The 21,091-nt window shown below is 38.7% G+C and overlaps 1 protein-coding gene across 1 annotated transcript; it reads right to left on the bottom strand.

Moving 5' to 3' along the window:
* Positions 1-1,034: 1,034 nt before the first annotated feature.
* Positions 1,035-19,626, bottom strand: UNE17 (Subtilisin-like serine endopeptidase family protein). Its single transcript, XM_090013071.1, has 10 exons — positions 19,570-19,626; positions 18,249-18,349; positions 16,032-16,129; positions 15,592-15,750; positions 4,500-5,158; positions 3,894-3,961; positions 3,242-3,481; positions 2,488-2,602; positions 2,092-2,305; positions 1,035-1,633 (listed from the first exon to the last, which is right to left on the bottom strand). The coding sequence occupies exons 1-10, from the start codon at positions 19,624-19,626 to the stop codon at positions 1,035-1,037; spliced, it is 2,310 nt and encodes a 769-aa protein (XP_089869197.1).
* Between the last annotated feature and the right edge of the window lie 1,465 nt (positions 19,627-21,091).

Here is a 21,091-nt window from a genome sequence, read left to right as displayed (position 1 = left end):
GTGGCATTTTACTCCTATCAAAGCCTTCTGCCTGGGAATGGTCTGACCAACATGGGCTGCACCAGCCCAGCCTCATTGCTTTGTGATTGCCCCAACAACACAAAAGTGACAAAGCCTATCTGAAAACACCCAGATGCACAATGAGTGCGTGGATTCAGCTATATGATAAAGATTGAGTGGAGACCACAAGGGCCCTGCACATCTGGTAGGGGACTTGTGAATGTCACCAAGTTGATGGGACATCACAAGTTCGAAACCCACAGTGGTGTCCCTTGCCGCAAGGTCAAAGTTGGGTTTTCTTCCCAGTGGGCAGGGGGGACATCAAGGGTTTTACCAACTGAAGGCCAGCCAATGTGCGGTCGGTGATGGAAGCTTTTTCCCTTAGATTATCCAAGAAGATTGAGCATAGAGGGTTTACTTAGACTACCAAAAATACAAACTTATGGTATTTGTAAGTTGAGATGATGGATGTATGGATTGCATGGTGAAACCAATCATTAGATTATTCCATTTTACATTCATGTAGCTTTCCTCTCTGAGGATGAAGTGTAACATGCAGGATATAGTGGGGGAACTCAATGTAGGTCTTCATATAGGCTTTCAATAGAGTTCTTCCTTATTCACATATAAATCAGATTTTGAACTGGATAAACCAATTCAAACACAGACTCAGGTACATTTTCTGGCTCACATACACTGCCTATTTTTCCTGACCTGGCCTGCAACCTTGGAATATGGTAATATGGGGCATGATGCATTTGGAGAATATCCAAAGATAGTTCGGATTTTGCAATTATAAGTATGAGGGTCATCGCCCCATAAAATCTCTGTGGAAGTAATATATCCATTTGAAAGCACTGAGGATCAATTCCAAAATGAACACTCTTTGGCACTCATGTAGAATACTTTTGATCTTATAAAAAAAATAAAATAAAAGAAGAAACACTTTTTATGCATCATGTCATGACAACGTGAACAGCTACTCTCCACTTTCTTGTAATTTTTTGTAGGGATACGTGACTGATATACTGATGTCAAATGCTTTGATGCCTTGGAGCACCAATGTCATCTGCATTCATGGTGTTCACGCAGACAGCCAGTGGGGTCCTAACATGATGGTATCCATCAAACCATACAATTTCCCCAAAATCGTACCTCCCCCTAGAGTTCTTCAATGGTGTTAATGTAACATAATATGAAACTTTTTCTATGTGCCTGGTGAAAGCCATTATCCTTGGCCACACCATAACTTCCACTCCTTCAGGGCTCACAACACTTGCAAAGTAGATTGCTTTTGTCCAACCTACATTTTTCAGAGTCCGTCGAATCGTCATTGTAGATTGGAGGTTTGAAACCACGATTGCAGGATAATTGAGATCAGCTGTGTCTGTAGGGTTCTCAGGGCAGCTGACATTGGTTCCAGTGGGAACTAGAATGATCCTTCTTATTTGTTGCTCATTGTAGCCTATGCTACAAAGTAAGGAAATGTAGTCTGAGGTTTGTACATCATAAACAAGCCCTGGATCAAATGCACTCAAAGGGTTTACGTGCCCAGCGCCAACGTCAAAGGGATCAACCGATTTGGTTAGTCCTCCAGCAAGTATCTTCTCTAGGCTGGTGTCAATGGTGTAAGCTATACATGAAGAAAATGTCAACAATATGTTGATCGAGAATGAAAAAAGGAACAGGAAATTCTAAAGACTGAAGTTCAAATGATACTGAATTTTGAAAAATAGAACAGGAAATTCTAAAGATTGAAGTTCAAATGATACCGAACGATAATGAGTTCCCATTTTGAATGTTTAACTAGCAAGAAAGATTGAAGTTCAAATGATACTGAATTTTGAAATTTATTGATGTTTAATGGATTTAGATTTTTCTAGTAATGAACTGCCTTTAGAAATAAAGGGAGGCAAGAATTGTAATTAAATTATTAGATCAATCACGAAAGTCGGGATGCAATAGCTTAGCTAGGAGGACAAGAAGACTTTGGCTGATATGAATAAGGTTAATGGTTAGGAATAGATGCAACATATGGGATTTTTATATAAAGCTTCATCCTTCATTAATTACTCTTGAAAACAGTAATACCTGTTGTCATTAGAGCTGACTTAATGGCAGCAGTACTCCAAGTAGGGTGAGCAGCTTTGAGGAGTGCTACTATTCCTGCTACATGAGGGCAAGCCATGGATGTTCCTGATTGGAGGTTCCATTTAACTCTGATCTTATCAACAGATATTGAAGATGGAGGAAGATTTGAAGGCCAAGCTGCCAAGATGTCTACTCCAGGGGCGCTCATGTCAGGCTGAGATTCATCAAATCCATTCGACTATATGTTCAGTACTACAAAAGACTATTCAGGCACAAAATTATGAACAAACAAACAAATGCATGCTTGCAAACAAACACACACACACACACAGAGAGAGAGAGAGAGAGAGAGAGAGAGAGAGAGAGAGAGAGAGAGAGAGAGAGAGAGAGAGAGACCTTTAGAATGTTGGGGGCTATGGAGCTTGGGCCTCTGGAAGAGAAGTATGCAACTGTAGGAGCTGGCACACTACTTACTGAGGTCCTGGATTGGTCAACCTGCACCACTGGAGCCCTTGAACTCCATGAAATTAACATTAGTGGACAAAGGTAGAACCCTTCATGGTGCAGCCATTCGAAGGAAAAGAAAAAAAGAAACAGAGAAAAAATCAATTGAGGTGATTCGAGTTATGATCTGATAGACTTGTTTCGATTCCTTTTAACCAAGTCATTAACTCTAATGATTCAATTTATCATGAACTCAGTTTGGCATAGTTTGTTGTATTAAACTAGGCTCTCACCAATGCAAGTCATTGCTCATTAACTATAACAATGAACAATAAGCCTGACTTGATCAGGGCAATCAAGTTGACTCTTAACATCCTGTGCTTTTGGCAGGATGGGTAAAAAAAATGTATAAATGCGAATTGTTCAGATGCTTTCAACGGGTTAATCACACGTTCTATAACATATTATTAATGCCAAAATATATAAAATGACACAAGAATAAGCAATTTTATAGATGTGTAATAGCCAAGTTCAAATTCAAGAACTCGGCTAATTAACTTAGCCGCCTAAGTTCATCTCCAAACATGCAATTAGGCGCCAGCAACATAGACAGCTAGGTAACATCCAAAAAAAGAACACCTAAAAAAAGGGAATTTGGTTTTAATTGACTTAATGAAAATTTTAAGGTGAGCCGTGTTTGACTTACAAGGATGCTTGGATGTAGGCAAGAATTTGTGTCCCTTGTGAGATATCAACATAGATGTTAGGAACCAGTGATACTTGTGGGTCTTGTTTGGTGGGTGAGTCTGCATAGATCAAGGCAGAGCCACCAGCCAGATACACAGCTTCGTCTGCCCTTGTGCGGGACACGGATCCAATAGTTGAGAAGCACAAGACCGCCTTCCCAGCAACTAGCTTGGGCCTCAGCTTGCCAAACTCACATGTCCTTCACACACATAATAAAGAGCTTAGCTAGCAAGTGTTTGTTAGTGAAAAAGTTCTAATCAGAAATGGTCCACTAAGTGCCTTATGTGGCCAACCATCAACAGATCACCCATTTGCCAGTGGGGTTTGATCTGACGCCTTCTCATCTCAATACCTTCACAAGCACCCCGCTGGCCACGCAGTGGTAGAATCTTATTTAGATTACCTTTATATCTGAACATTTGGTGAGTTTCATCTAGATTGTGAGGCCTCTATATCTAAATCTTTGGTGGGAGGAGGTTCTATTTCTGCATTTGCAACCATACCAACTGCACTACTTGGGCAACTTGATGGCTTGTTATCTTACAGATAGGAGGAGGTTCTATAACCACACACACAGACAGTTAACATTTGAATATATACTAGTTTCTTACCCAGATGTAGAAGAAGCTCCTCCATCCACCAAAGACAACTTCATTTGCTTTAAAACCAAGCCTTCCCCCTGCCAAAATCATGCAACTTCTACAAGTTACAATTGCATTTTTTCTTCAAATACGAAGGAATCATATGTTACGGTCACCAGGGACTACTCTTCTATTATAAAAAAAGTACATCTTAAAGTTTCTTTTTCCTTTTTTTTTTATCATATTGACGTTACATTCAGTAACAACAATAGTGCTGGGAGCGGTGAATTTTCTAACTATATATGGGCTTATCTTTCGTGGCGTGGTTCTGTACACTAGATCTGATTCCTTATCTTTAGCTTGAAGTTTATCTGATCATCTCCTTAGGCATACAGCTAAGGTCCACATCAATATAAAGCATGATCAAGTGCATGATCTCCAACATATACCACAGTTTAATGTAACACGAACTTTCTTGGGCTTCACGAACTTGTGACTCCAAACATGCCTTAAGGTCTTGTCTCTTTTTCTCTTCATTTAAAAAGTAGCCACAATTTTTTCATTGACATGGTGAATATTAATTATATTTGGAATTCATGATCATTCATGATTAGTAGAATAAGAGCAATTAATTACCACAATGGTTTTATTGTTCCCCAAGATAAGCTTGGTAGGAAAGCTCCGGTCCATGGTGGTTGCACCCACACATATGCTCCATGGTGGTACATTTTCCACCAATGTTGGCTCAGGCCCCTCGTTCCCAGCAGAGAAGACAACAACAATGCCCTTCTGCGCTGCATGGAAAGAGCCAATAGCCGAACTCGATGCGAAGAAGCCCGGTAACGGCGCTGCGGTCCCGAGCGAAGCCGATATTACATCGACACCATCTCTTAGAGCCTCATCAAAAGCAGCCAAAATATCAGCCTCAGCGCAGAAGCCAGGGTTCCAACATACTTTGTAGACAGCAAGCCTGGCCATGGGTGCACCTCCTCTAGCCAAGCCCTGGGCCAAGCCAAGGAAGCTAGCATTGGCCACTGGGACCCCAACTGCAGTTGAAGCAGTGTGTGTGCCATGTCCAACATGGTCCCTAGGGGACCTGTACTCTGGATTCTTAGTAGTATTTAGAGGTCCCAATTGAGATTCATAGCCATCTATGTAGAACCTGGCTCCAATTAGCTTCTTGTTGCAAGCTGTATGATTAAACTGCTCTCCATTGACACACTTACCCTTCCAATGTGATGGAACCGGTTTCATCCGTGGAACTTCTTGGAAACTCTCTGATTCGGGCCATATACCTACACAAAATAATCGGTCTTAGCCGAGATTCATATTATGCACAGTAAAAATCTAATATGTCTATATATATATATATATATATATATATATATATATAGGGTTAATATTTTCGGTTATTGAAGGCATGAGATTATTGAGCTGAAAATCATAGGTTCAAGCTTTACTGACTCAATCTGACCCCATAGATGTAGTAAGCATGGTTTGTTTGCTAAGAATCATACCTTGTATCGGCTGTAAAATATGATTTTTGGGAGTCACGGAAATTTAGCACATTATGGGCTACTGATTTTTGAAGCCATTCAAAAGCCTGCTTTCATGTCATGGTTTAAAACTCACATTCTACTAAACAAACAAACAAAGTTTGTAGGTCACATCCTTAAGCTCTGAACTACAAAAAAAAGGTCTAGAAATATGAAAAGAATATATATATATATATATATATATATATATATATAGTGCGTAGGTGCTTGATTACTTTGGAACATGACCAAAACAAACTTGGGCTGAGCATCCATCCCGCGTGTGATGGACACTCAGCAGTGCTGTTTTCATGCTTGAACTTTAAGCCGCGACAAAAGTCACCTCTAAAAGTCTCAACAGCAGCGCGAGTCATTCTGGTCATGTTCATGAACCTACACGTTTTCATGTATATATATATATATATATATATATATATATATATATATATATATATATATATATATATATATATATATATATATATATATATATGAGTAATGCATTCCTTAGGGGCCTTTTTTTCGTTAGGTCTCGTTAGGCCCCTTCAAAAATCATAGTTTTAAGTATTTCTTCTCACGCCTAACACCCTAAATGTGATCTATAGGTTTTGTTTAGTGAGAAGAGGCCTTTGGATTGCAGAAATCTGACATGTATACAGGTTTTTCTGGTGATCCAAAATTAATGGCTATGAAGGTACTGAAGAAACAACAATACCACACAAGAAACTATTTACGTGGTTCGGTTCTGGAATAGAACCTACGTCCACGGTAGAACACGTTTATCCTCCTTCTATTGAACACACAGGAAACTTGATACATGGGAATATGCATTAGATAGCATATTTATATACAAAGAGGCATGATATCTTTCTATGTATATCCTTTCCCAAATCTCTTATCGTTATCCTCATTGACAGAGGTGAATGATTCGTTGGGATTAGGATGTATATCCTGTTTATGATGATCTTGAGCCGTAAGAGGCAACTGTGCTGGCGTAAAACCTTTAACAGAATCTGGATCTTCAATAGGCCCCCTCAAACATGGCCGCCGAAGGAGACCAAGTTTGTTGCGAAGACTGGCAAAGTGATCCTTAGAAAGGGGTTTTGTAAAAATATCAGCGAGCTGGATCCTGGAAGGGACATAACATGTTTCCAAGTTGTTGTTGGCGACTTGTTCCCTCACATAATGATAGTCAATCTGAATGTGTTTGGTTTTGTTGTGGAAGACTGGTTTGATGGTAAGATGTAATGCACTAATGTTGTCGCAGTACAAAATGGGTCGCTTGGGTGAACTAAAACCAAGATCACGAAGAACATAAGTCAACCAAGTGAGCTCTGCAGCAGTAGTTGCCATAGCCCTGTATTCTACTTCGGTGCTAGAGCGGGCGACCGTGCGCTGCTTCTTAGCACTCCATGAGACACAATTATTGCCAAAGAAGGTACAATAACCAGTGGTAGATCGACGAGTGATGGGGCAGCCTGCCCAGTCTGCATCAGAGAAGGCATACAGTTGAGGTTGGCCGAAATTATAAAGCGTAAGCCCAAGGTCAATTGTTCCTTTAACGTAGCGGAGTATGCGTTTGACAAGTTGAAAATGTCCCAGAGTGGGGGCATGCATGAATTGGCTGACAAAATTCACACTGTAGGATAATTCAGGCCGAGTGATGGTCAAGTACTGGAGACCCCCAACGATGCTTCTATAAAGAGTAACGTCTTGGAATGGCGCAGAGTTAGCTTCGGCAGCAGATAACTTTCGTGGTATAGGTGTGTTCATTGGCTTGGAGTCGGCCATGTGCGAGCGGCTCAAAAGATCAAAAGCATACTTATGTTGGCTTAAGAACATGCTCTTGGAATCACGAACAACTTGAACCCCAAGGAAGTAGTGAAGAGGTCCCATATCTTTAATGGCAAATTGTGTCCCAAGAGAAGAAATAAACGATTGAAGTAATGAAGAATCACTTCCTGTCAAGATTAGATCATTAACATAGATGAGAAGGACCATAGTCTGCTTATTATGATGCCAAATGAACATGGATGGATCAGAGGTGCTGCAAAAAAAACTAGTGGACAGCAAAAAAGAACTCAGTCGATCAAACCATGTCCAAGAGGCTTGACGAAGACCATATAGAGCTTTCTTAAGACGACAGACCTTATGTGGATAGTCCAAATGCTTGTAGCCAGGAGGTTGAGTCATAAAAACTTCTTCATGAAGAATCCCATGGAGAAAAGCATTCTTAACGTCAAGCTGGCGTATATCCCATTTAGCCATAAGAGCAACACTCAGGACTAGACGGATAGTAGAAGGCCTAATTACTGGAGAAAAAGTTTCATGAAAATCTTCTCCTTCGATTTGAGTAAATCCCCGAGCAACGAGTCGTGCCTTGAGACGTTCGAGAGAGCCATCTGCATGCAGCTTGGTTTTAAAAACCCATTTCGAACTAACAATATTGACTCCTGGAGGTTTATCAACAAGATCCCAAGTATCATTTTTGGATAGGGCCGCAATTTCTTCATCCATAGCAGCTTTCCAACCAGAATGCAAGAGAGCTGCTTTCACGTTATGTGGCTCTGTAGGAATGGTGGGATCAACCGTATGTAAGAGAGCATATTTAGGGTTAGGTTTATGAATACCATGCATGCTCCTGGTGACCATGGATCTTGTAGAATCAGAGTAAGCTGTAGATGATGGTGAGTGATTATTTTCATGAGTTCCATCATCATGTGGAGAAGGAGATTCATGAGTGGCTTCATGAGAGACATCATGTTGTTGAAGTGACAGCTCAGGAAGTGTTGACGGTCCTGGAAGACTGTTGGCTAAAGTGGGAGAACTGAATGAAGATAACTCAATAGATGTTTCATTGAGAGAACTAGTGAGCTGCGAGGAAGGAGAAGATGAAACAACTTTGAGGAAACTTGGTTTATTCTCCAGTGAGAAAGTAGCAGCATCGCCTTCTATCATAGTGTGTTGAAATAAGGATCCTGGTTTAGCAAAAGAGAAAAAATCTTCATCAAACACAACATGACGTGAGACATAAACTTTGCCAGTTGGAGGGTAGAAACATTTATAGCCTTTATGTTCCATGTCATACCCTATAAAGACACGGTAAGGATTTGGCATCAAACTTGTTCTTAGTGTGGTGCCGAAGAAAAGGATAACATCGGCACCCTATGATTCTCAGACTTGAATAATCAGGGTTCTTTTGATACAGCTGAAAATACGGCGTAGCCATTCCCAAACTTGATGAGGGTAATCTGTTAATAAGAAATACAGCAGCCGAAAAAATGTCAACCCATAATTTTTTTGGAATATGAGCATGATGTATCATGGTAAGTCCTAATTCAGTGATGTTGCGATGTTTTCGTTCAGAAACCCCATTCTGTTCAGGAGTATGCGGGCATGAAACTTGACGCTTGATTCCATGTTCATTTAAGTATCGCAAAAACATAGTACTAGAATATTCACCCCCGCCATCACTTTGAAAAATTTTAATGGATTTTTCAAACTGACATTGGACCATTTTGTGAAAATGTTGAAAAACTTCCAAAAAATCACTCTTTCTCTTTAGAGGATAGAACCAAGTGAATCGACTATAATCATCAGTGAATATCACATAAAATCTATAATGGTCTTTTGAAATAACAGGGGCTGGTCCCCAGAGATCAGAGTGGATTTTCATAAATGCTTCCTTGCTTCGTTCATTATTGGTCTCAAAAGGTAAGCGACATGCCTTCCCGTACTGACAGCTTGAACAAATATGAGACTTATTTTTATTTCCAATAACCGAAATAAGACTTTTATTATGCAGAAAAGAAACCGTCTTGAGTTGAGGATGTCCAAGGCGCGCATGCCACTGTTCCAAGGTGGTCCGACGAAATCGGTTGGCGAAGAAGGCCGCTGGTCCATCCTGTATGGAGTATAAACTCCCTTTCTTATTTCCCATCGCTACTATTTGCCCGGTTCTCTGATCCTTAACATGACAACCAGAAGATGAGAAAACGAATTCATAGGGAAAGTCAGATGTAAGTTTACTAATAGAGAGCAAATCAGCCTTCATATCTGGAACATATAAAACATCCTTGAGCTGTAGGGAAAGAGGGTGAGTTAAAAGTTCAGCGTCTCCTGTATGAGAATACGTAATCTTTCTCCATTCCCAATTATAACAGAATCATGGCCATGATATGGAGTTAATTTAGACAACTTACCAGCGTCGCCTGTCATATGTGATGAAGCTCCCGAATCCGCAAACCATTCATTATCTTGGGAATCGGCTATAGATAGAGCTGCAAGGGCTTTAGGCGCATCATCCATTTGATAAGAATGATTAAATCTATGATAGCAATTAAGGGCAGAATGATTCCTTTTTCCACATATCTGACATTGCATCCCAAAAAATTTGTTCTTATTCTGACTGGTATTTTGAGGGGTGTTGGCTGAAGTTTTGGACTCATTTGCAGCACTTTTATTGAAACTGTTTTGTCCTTGATGAAAACCTCTTCCTTTACTATTGAACTTGAAATTGTTTTTTCGTTTATTGGACTGACCTTGATTTGCATAATACGCAGCTTGTGGTGTGACATCATACAAGGTAGTTCTTGTTTCATGACTTTGCAGCAGAGGCATGATTTCTCGATATGAAGGAACCGGTGGCTTGAGCATGCTGGTGACGAAATTTTCGTATCCTGGCCCTAAGCCTTGCAGGAGCCAAAAAACTTTGACCTTATCTTCTACAGGTTTGCCTATAGTGGCCAGATCATCACATATCGTTTTAAAACGACTGATGTAGTCTGTGAGAGAATCTATCCCTTTCTTAACAGTGGATAGTTGTTGTATTAAACAGAACTCCCTCTCTTGCGAATCTTGAGCAAAGGAGGTGATCAGCATTTCCCACAATTCTTTTGAAGTTTCAAGACCTACGACGAGGCCAAGAACTGACTCAGATAAAGTGGCAGTGATCCAACCTTTAAGTAAGCGGTCAGATTTCTTCCAAAGCACATAAGAAGGATTAACGATAGCCTGCTTTTCAGGCCCTTCTATGACAGGATTTGGTGACGGCAACTCTCCATTGACGAATCCTTGCATGTCTTGGCTTTCGATCAACGCAAGGATCTGGGTACGCCACAGCAGAAAATTTGAATGGTTAAGCCTCAATGAGACAAAGTTGGAGATGTTCAGAGCAGCATGATATGGATATGATGAAGTTGGAGGAAGCTGAGCCATTGCGTAAGCCTGAGATGACACACAAACCAGAGGTGTCTCAAGAAGGACGACTCTAGGATCTGGAATGAACAGTGAAAAAAAAATCACTGTTGTGGCTTTGATACCATGAAGAAACAACAATACCACACAAGAAACTATTTACGTGGTTCGGTTCTGGAATAGAACCTACGTCCACGGTAGAACACGTTTATCCTCCTTCTATTGAACACACAGAAAACTTGATACATGGGAATATGCATTAGATAGCATATTTATATACAAAGAGGCATGATATCTTTCTATGTATATCCTTTCCCAAATCTCTTATCGTTATCCTCATTGACAGAGGTGAATGATTCGTTGGGATTAGGATGTATATCCTGTTTATGATGATCTTGAGCCGTAAGAGGCAACTGTGCTGGCGTAAAACCTTTAACAGAATCTGGATCTTCAATAGGTACCAGTTTTTCCCAACTCAGAAAAATATGTTTTTGGTCAAAAAAACACGATCCAAGAGCCAATTCCCACTAAATAAAATATGATAAACACATCTAACAGTTCAGTTCTTTCATAAATCACTTAAAACCTATGGGGGCAGAACGGTGCAAAACGAGAAATGAGGCCTAATATGTTCCGTTTTCTTGGTCTCCCTCTCTCTTTATATATATATATATATATATATATATATATATATATATATATATATATATATATATATATATATATATATATATATATATATATATATATATATATATATATATATATATATATATATATATATATAGGGGATTGTGCAACTAAAAGAGGGTCAACATCAATAACCAATGATGATCGGGTGACATTAATTCTTTGTCTAATGATCAAGTGTATCTCATTTATTTTAGTAACATATTTTAAATTCTGAATTTTGATATCTAGATATTTTTTTAAAGTGCTAAAAATGGCTGACAATACTTTCTATTGTAATATTGTGAGCCAACCATTTTAGTGTTTCAAAAAGCATGTCTTGATGTAAAATCTTCATGTAAATCATATTTCTTATTAAATATATTATAAAAAAACAAATATATAAGGTTCAATTGATGAAACACTAGAACACCAGAGATGTTCTCATTGGTTATAGACGTTGCACCTTCCTTTGGTTGTAGAGTCCCCCTTCCCCTTCTCTCTCTATTGTCTCTCTCTATATATAGGCCAATAGAATACGAGAACTAGGGTGTAATCAAGGCATTTTTCATGTGTTTTTTTGCAAATCCAACCTTGCAGATGTATTTAGCTAGCATAGTCCATTTGCTAAGAATTGACTGTTGGATCATGCCTTTTCTTTTGAAAAAACATGATTTTTGAATGCTTGAGTATTTACAAAGATTCTAAGCAATCAATTTTGAACCCTTAAAAAACCCTGCTTTTACATTGCAATTGGATGATTTAAGAGCGGTTCCCTTTGAAACCAAGCATGTAGATCACATCTACATGGTCAGATTTAACAAGAAGAAAAAAACATGAAAATCTTAGTTCATACTCTAATACTCCCTCTCTCTCTAATATATATATATATATATATATATATATATATATATATAGAGAGAGAGAGAGAGAGAGAGAGAGAGAGACTTTGGGGGCATATGTGCATACAATATTAATGAGTTGAAATTCAAGTTTCAATTAGTGCAAGTTGCTTTCACTTAATCTAATCCCATAGATGTGTTCAACCATGGTCAATTTATTAGGGATCAACCCTTGGATCATTCTTTTAAACAAAAGGTTACATTTTTTCAAATTCTGAAATTTTGATGCATTTTACAACAATTGACTTTTGAATTACTAAAAAGACTGTCATACACATTAGAATTCCATAATTCAAAAGCCAATCGCCACTAAACAGACCATGTAGATCACATCTATGGGACTAGATTCACTAGAAAACATATGAGTAATGAGATATTCTCATTTACAACTCATTTGTACCCTATGCATCTCTGCACCAAATACTTCACCAACCCTCACTCGTCTCTCTCCCCCTTAGACCAACACACACATATACACAATTATCAGAAAAACATGATACACGTGTTGTTTCTTAGCAAAACAACCATGTTGAATGCATATGTGGTTTTAGATTCGCAAAAAACACTTTGAAACTCCATCCCCTTACCGTAGGCACCTGAGTTTTGTTAGAACCTACACACACACACACACACACACACACACACACACACACACACACACACACAAGGCCACCAGAATATGAGAACTAGGGTGTGAACTAAGCATTTTCTGACCTTTGAGATGCATTCAACATAGTCCATTTGCTTGGGTTTGACTCTTGGATCATTTTATTAATGAAAAAATATGATTTTTGGATGATTGAATATTTACAAAAATTTTAGCTGTCGATTTTTAAACCTTAAAAAATCCTACTTATGCATCACAATTGAAAAATTCAAGAGCTGATCCCTTTGAAACCAAGCATGTTGATCACATCCACATGGTCAGATTTAACAAAAAACAAAACCCATGAAAATCTTGATTCATACTCTAGTGGTTATATATAAGGTCACTAGTATATGAGAACTAAGGTGTGAACTAGGCATTTTTGATGTTTTTTTTTGCAAAATCAGACATTGCGGATGCATTCAAATAGCACACTTGATAGGAATTGACTGCTGGATCATGCTTTTTTTGATGAAAAACATGATTTTTGGATGCTTGAATATTTACAAGGATTCTAAGTTGTAAATTTTGAAGCCTTAAAAAATCCTGCTTATGCATCAAAATTGGATGATTCAATAGCTAATCCCTTTGAAACCAAGCATGTAGACCACATCCACATAGTAGGATTTAATAAAAAAACAAAAAATCCATGAAAATCTTGGTTCATACTCTAATTCTCATATTCTAGTGGTCTCTCTCTTTGTGTATATATATATATATATATTTTGGTGCTATTGAAGTCATGGAACTAGGTGTGAGAATTGGGCTAGCCTGCTAATGGGTCGGGCCGACTAGTCAATGACCCATTTCTTAATGGGCTCAGGTTTGAAGAAAAGCCCACGACTCTGACCATTGTTCCAACGGGCCAATGTGAAGCGGGCCGGGTCCGGCCGAACCCGGCATACCCAATCTTAAAATGAATAAATGCCTGACTGAAATTATGGGTTAATGAGAGAATAGCAAGTTCCCATGCAACTAATTAGGTAAATAATAATAATTATCCAAGTTACTATGTAATAGTTAATTTTTAAAATTTTTATATTATTAAAAAAATTAATAAATAACTTAGGCCCATCGGGCTGGCCCACGTATATAACGGGGCTGGTTTTGGGTCAGTATCTAGCAGTCTCGGACCTAAAATCATGGCCCAAACATGGACCTTGGAGGGCTGGGTCGGCTTGGCCCATCGGGCTGCCGTCTGGATGCCCTCCCCTACACGGAAATATTGATCTAAAAATCATATGTTCCGGCTTAATCAACTCAATCTAACCACATAGATGTATTCAGCATGGCTTGTTTGTTAAGGATCAAACCTTTGATCATGTTATTTCGATCTAAAAACATGATTTTTTGAATCGTGAAATTGTAGTGCAATATAAACCATTGATTTCTAAAGCCCTTAAAAAACCTATTTACATGTCACAATCACATGATTGAAAACTCATTTTCTACTGAATAAATCTTGTATATTATATCCATAAAGTCTGATCTACCAAAAAAATATAGAAAATATGAAAAGAAGGTAAATTATACTCAATAGTTTCATGCCTTTAATAGCATCAAATATTAACCACACACACGTATATATTTGGTGTTACTGAAGGCAGAACTATTGAGCAAAAAATCATAGGTTCAAGATTTATCAATTCAATCTGACCATATAGATGTGTTTAGCATAGTTTGTTTGCTAAGTATCAAACCTTGGATTTTTGATCTAAAAATATGGTTTTTTAAGTCATGAAATTTTAATACATTGTGGGCCATTGATTTTTGAAGACCTTAAAAACCCAGCATACGTGTCAGAATCATATGATTTCAAATTCATTTTCTACTAAACAAATCTAATAGATCACATCCATGAGTCTGATCTACAAAAGAAAAATTAATTATAAAAAAAAGTGATTTATACTCAATAGTTTTGTACCTTCAATATATTACCAAATATGTGTGCGTGTGTGTGCAATGGTGAAATGCTTAAGCTATCAGCATATTAATGTAAGATTGAGTCCTTAGCCACTTGCAGAAAAAAAGGAAAACAAAAAAGTCAAAACGTTAGGAGCATTCGCTCCTCTATAGTATCCCGGAAAACGACAATTTCAAAACAAAGTCCGGAGGATGTAATGCATTTCTAGCAGGTTGATGATGTGATATTTTTGAAAACCAGAATCTTAATTTGGTAGTTAAGTTGCTAATTAGCTTTTTGAAGATAATGCATTTTTTGAGGGTTTTGATAGCAAAGAGGACACCTATGCTTGTACCCTTGACTATTAATTAGAGAATGCAAGATTTATCTTTGATTTACTGTACGCTGCAAGTCTTTGAAGATAATGGTGATATTATCAAAATGATACGAACTATCATTAGGGATTTAGCAAATGGCCTTTAGATGAAGAATCAGTTTTAATTGTGCGATGACTATCAGGGAAACTTACGATAAATATGGTTTAACAAACTTTGTAAGCCTATCAAAGAACCATCTAAATAAAGCCTCGATTTTCTAATGATAGAGAGTAAAATAAGCTAGCTATTGCAATGACAAACTAACTTCTGATTTTGGGTTGTTTTGTCAATGCTGAAGAAAAGAACAATCCATGACTTTGTGTCAGTAGACACCAAAAAAAAAAAAAGATTAACACGGTATATTGGATACCAACAAGGACAATATAATTGGACATCAGTAAAGACAATATAAAACCTGCATCTGAAACTTCAAACATCTGGAGTAAAAGATGTTAGTATCAATTCAAACAACAGCAGCAACAACAATAACAAGGGCTAACCTGTATCAAGGACGCCCACCACCACATCATCACCATAATCAGCTTGCATGGGTGCAATTGCTTCATGTTGATCTACGGTTAACCCCATGAAATCCCAACTACGAGTTGTGTGTAACTTCAATAATCTACTTCTGAACACGGTTATCACACCTTCCAATCCTACAAATTCACAGTTTTCTTCTTAACTTTTACAATATAAATATATAACCAAGATTTAAACTTTTATCCATATATAAGATAACCGATAATGACGTGGCTAGCACTAACTTTTGGCAGTTCTGTGTTTTGGAACATAAAATGAAAACATGCAAGTGATGGTGAAAGTAGAGAGTGGGAGAAAATGACTCTAGGGAGGATCAGAAATTAGATAGAAAGCCACTTCAAAAATAGATGGCAGGTCTTAGAGAAGAAAGATTCAATGCTAGAAGTTTGATGCTTACTAGACAAAGTGGTAGCCTGTGTTGAGTTGAGCTTAGCTGCAAACCCTGAGAAACTATGCTTGTAGCTATATATCAAGGCATCCCTTGCTTCATCCTCACTAAGAACAAGGATAAGATCACTATATATTAACTTCGAATCAAACATAGAGAGAAATTTAAGAGGAAGCTTTTATCTGTAGAATACCTATCAAACAGAGTTGATAAAAGCTGCACATGATATTGTGTTGTTACAAGAGGGTCCTCAAGGTAGTTGTGGCCCAAATAGGCAATATGCACCTATACAAAATAATGGGATAAAATTGAAAGATATTTATTTACATGGTTTAAGAAAGAAAAAATCAGCGTGTTTAACATCATGACCAACGTGACAGACTGCATGAACTACTGCACTTTTACTAGTAGGGGAGCTTGACAAACTTGGCCACTTTTTTTAGATTCCAATAGAAAAAGTGGATCTCATGAACGTGGTGATATTTCATATGAACCCCAAAAGCACCAAGAAGAGAGACATCTGGTGCATGTCACTGCTAGCTAGTTAGTGTCAGGTCCAGCTCACTTGGCAGGACTTAATTTGTCAAGCTGAGATGAAGTCCTTTGATTTGGAACTGCATTGAATCAACTTGAAATGGGGTTGAGTCAATGCATTTTCTTTGACTGGGTTCCAAGCAAAGCAGATCCAGTACTCGGGGCCGAGTATTTTGTTAAGTACTTGACCCATGCAAAAACACAAAAAATTGCTCTGTGCCAAAGTATGTCTGATGCACGCAGCAGCGATTTTCTGTGTTTTGTGTAGGCCGAGTGCGAGTACTGGATCTGCTCTCGCTCCAGTACTCAAAGTTAGCTTAGAATGCCAAGGCATTTAATATAATAAGATAGAATTACATGGTAAGTGCAGGTTGAACAAAGGAAATAAAGGTGGAGAAAGAGGGAGACTCCCCAAAATGGTAGAAAAGCAGTAGCCATGTTTTTCACCTATGAAATTAATCAAAATGGGGGAGGTATGGGGATTAAATAGAGGAAACGAAGTAGATTTTATGATTTCATGGAGGTGGATACCACGAAAGCATAGTGTGGCAGCGTGCATTTGAAGGCTAGCAAAGTTGAAGCAGTCCTGACATCCCCTATATAGCCATCATGATCCTTGTAAATAGTAAATTCTCTCTCTCTCTCTCTCTCTCTCTCTCTCTCTCTCTCTCGGTGTGCATTGCAGAGGGATCTAAGAGGGTTAGATGAAAACTAACCTAACCCAAAATACCATTTTTTTGGATAATCAGGGAAAAACTATCTCGAGTTTATTAGCCTAAAACCCAATATCCCTTTTGTCCATTACACTCAGCTTCGACCTCGTAGCAAAGAATATGCACTCATTGGATTCAAAATGGTGAAGTTCTATCGTGAAACATAAGCAACGTTTCTACTAGCTCTTTCGGGTTGGATTCGGCCATTTTAATGATTTAACACATCCCCACTCACACATATATACATACATTCAACATGTTTGTTTGGGGATCAAGGCTACTAATTAAAAGAGATTAATCCAGCCAACAATATTCCCAGCTGATAGGCTAGCTGGTGATTTAGCATATATATTACATAATAGCCTACCAATGCTAGAAACTTCTAAAAGGTGAGCTGAGACGGCTATCTGCAACTGCCAAAAAGCAGCATTGCACGTGAGATCTACTATAGTAATTTGTAAATCGCGTAAAATAAACCTTGGTATGGTCTACAACTACGAGAAGTGTGTTTTCATTCTTCAATCCGACTAGGTTGACTGACCTAGATCTCTACTTGAACCTTCAAGTATGATTAAAAATGTTTAAATAATGCAAGTGTAGACGCTTAATGAATAAAATATTGAGAGAGAGAGAGAGAGAGAGAGAGAGAGAGGCGTTGGGAGACAACAACCTGATCACCATAGTATGCTAATGAAAGATTTATCATTCTCTTTTCCGTAATGGATGTGTGGTCCACAAAATAAGGTTTTTGTCCAGATTCTAGATTTTGGACATGGAACTGAAAAACATGTGTTTAAGACCCTTATTTCAATCTATTTTTATTTTATGAAAAGCACTTTGAGAAAAGACTGATAACTGAGCCCCAAAAAATGTTCAGAAAAGCAGGAATGATGATTCTGCCACGTGTAATGTCGAGGTGCATTAAGGGGGGAATACATCAAGTCCACAGAAACTTTAGACAGAAAATTATCAAAGTAACCTTGGATACTGCTCATCATCAATATGAGTAACAACCAAAACCCATAAAAAGTTATTCCACACGGAACTGCCATTCACTTTGTAAATGAGCTGCATCAATGGCTGAAACAACATTTATGAAAAACATAAAGCTTTAAATAGGTTTTGGCTGTCGTTTTTCTTCATAGTAAATGTCATCTAAGGTGCCTTGTACAGCTTTCAGTACAAAGTCCCCCGGACTTAGAGGTGGACAACGGGCTGGGCCAGGCCAATCCAAATAGGCCTTAATAAGGACTCGACAGGCTTCACCCAAACCTAGGCCTCATATGAGCCTTACCTGATTATAATCGAGTTTGGGTCAGGCCCTTTAAGCCAAACCACAGAATGGGTTGGGCCTTGTTGAGCAACATGCATTTTTATAATGGGTCGGCCTGCCCATTCAGTAAATTGGCCTTGGACCGGTTCAGGGCAGGCCTGGTGCCCAATGTCCACCCTTGTGCCTGATCTGCATTGAGCCAGCTTTCTAAAAGATAAATCATAAACTTATACAGGTGGAATTATAAAATCATTACTCTATTCAACCTGTTCATGGTAAGGTAATTATTTTCTTCAGAAAGAATTGCAAGAAAATTTTAAAGGGGTAATAACAAATTACTTATTTTGGCTTTTTTGACCCCATTGTTGTAGGATGGATCTTGAAAGATTTAAAGATCTCCTTCCACTTTTATCAAATACTTTCTACTTAATTCTGTATATATCAGCTGTGAGATCGAGTATGAAATTATGTTTACTCAAATTGAACATTTGTTATCGTTTATTTGAATTTGAATCCTTTCATATTGCATGATCATGATGCATCTCAAAGGTCAAAATTCTGATCAATGGAGGAACAAATATGATCATTTTTGTTTAATAAGATATAAAAATGGATGACTCTCACAACTATCGGCAGCCTAAAACTTGTAAGCTTGGGCCGACAGTCCCCAACTTGTCAATCTATTTTTTTCCAACGACCATGTTGAGATAGCACCATAGGATGCTGGTGATATATTCTAGATGCGTTAGGGAGTAATTTAGGCCCTGTTTGGATAACAGAGAGCAAAGCTAGGTTTGCCAAAAAACCTATCAAGTAAAACCTTTGGATGACCAAAAACTAAAAAATAAAAAAAAAGCAGCAGCTGCCCATTTCCCAGCCACCTACCGGCTGAAAATGGCTGGGATGGTGCTATCAGATGGACCATTTTCCGGCTGGTGTGTTGCCGGAAAATGGCTGGAATGTTGTAAGAAACCAAAAAACCGTAAAAAAACAAAGAAAAGGTGGTCCGCCATTTCCAGCCACCGACCGGCCAGAAAATGGCCGAAATGGTGTCGCCCTTCTTGGCCGGCACCATATTGGCCATTTTCCAACCAGCGGGTGGCCGAAAAATGGCCCGGATGTAACAAAACATAATTAAAAAAGGAAAAAGGAAAAATGGTGGTCAGCCATTTTCTGGCCACCGACTTGCCGAAAAATGGCCACTCGTCACTGTTATTTTTTTTTTAAAAGAGGGAAAAACCAACCGGCTGGAATCATTCTGACCATTTTGCGCCGGCTAGAAATGGCCGGACATGGGAGGTGGTTGAGAGGTGAGTGATGGGGGGTGGGGGGAAGGATGGGCGAACAAACATTTGCGGGATTAACCTGGTTTTATGAGGGAAAATCCAGATTTGGTAAGCCCAGTTTGTATCACCCAAACAGTGCACAAACTAGGTTTGACAGACAAAATCAGGTTTAGAACCTGGTTTTGGATGTCATCCAAACGGTACCTTACTGTCCAAAGCATACACAGCTGGACCCGATCTTTGCACTACAAAAATTTAAAGTCCTTTCTTAAGTAAATTGTCTTCGTTTGCAAAAGTGTCAAACCCATTGGGTAGCTTACTGTTGCAGAAAAAATGAAATGAAAATTTTCATTAAAAAATTTCATTTTCTCATGAAACAATAAGTACGCAATGTGGTTTGACACTTTTTGCATGTGATTTCATCCTTACCTTGCAAGAACATCTGACATTGATGATTCTTGTTGCACTAGGCAATAGGCACCCTACCCTGAGGCATTAGAACTGTAGATTTCATTGAGTAAAACCGGGAAAGGGAAGCCAGGGCGTGATTCCAAGTATAAAAGAACAAAGTTAGACCTCAGGGGTTTGGGGTAGTGGGATGGGACCTAGACCGTTTGACGGGTCTAGGTTCAAATCCCATGGGCGTCACCCCCTCCCCCCCCCCCCTGCGTAAGCCGAAGCTTGGCGACTTCATGGAGTCGAGGGGGGTGAGCCCTTGGAGTTTTACGCCAACATGAACAGAGACCGTAATTACAGCAGGCTGAGCCAGCGCGGCTAAGTCTATGCACCCGGGGTGGTTTCTCCGAGAAAAAAATAAAATAAAAAAGTATAAAAGAATAAATTAAGTTGCTGCAATTGTGGTGCTTGTTTGCCAAAAAAACTCTAAAGTGTATAGCTAGCTATCGCGGTTTTTTTTTATGGTTCTGATATGGTGCAGATCTCTCTCTCTCTCTCTCATCCATTGTGGAGAGATTAGTCCAAACTACATTTTGCTTTAGGGTGTGTCTCTAGGTTGCTGAGTAGGTAGATTGATCCTTGTATGCATGCCTGTCTAAGCCTTCAAAAATTAAGGCCACTACGAGGAACATTGTACGTGCATAAGTACATATTTTTTTAGTAAGGATCATCTTACATAGAATGAGTTTCATCCTACATTCAATCCTAACCATCCAACCAACAGCCAGGATAGGTCCACATTCTAACATGGATGACGACAGATCTAAACCGTCCAGATAAATCATCTAGATGGCTGTGATCAATGTC

Source organism: Nuphar pumila, chromosome 7, assembly GCF_984573655.1.
Source record: "Nuphar pumila chromosome 7, dmNupPumi1.hap1.1, whole genome shotgun sequence".
NCBI classification, from domain to species: Eukaryota; Viridiplantae; Streptophyta; class Magnoliopsida; order Nymphaeales; family Nymphaeaceae; genus Nuphar; species Nuphar pumila.
This window is presented reverse-complemented; position numbering and strand designations above follow the sequence as displayed.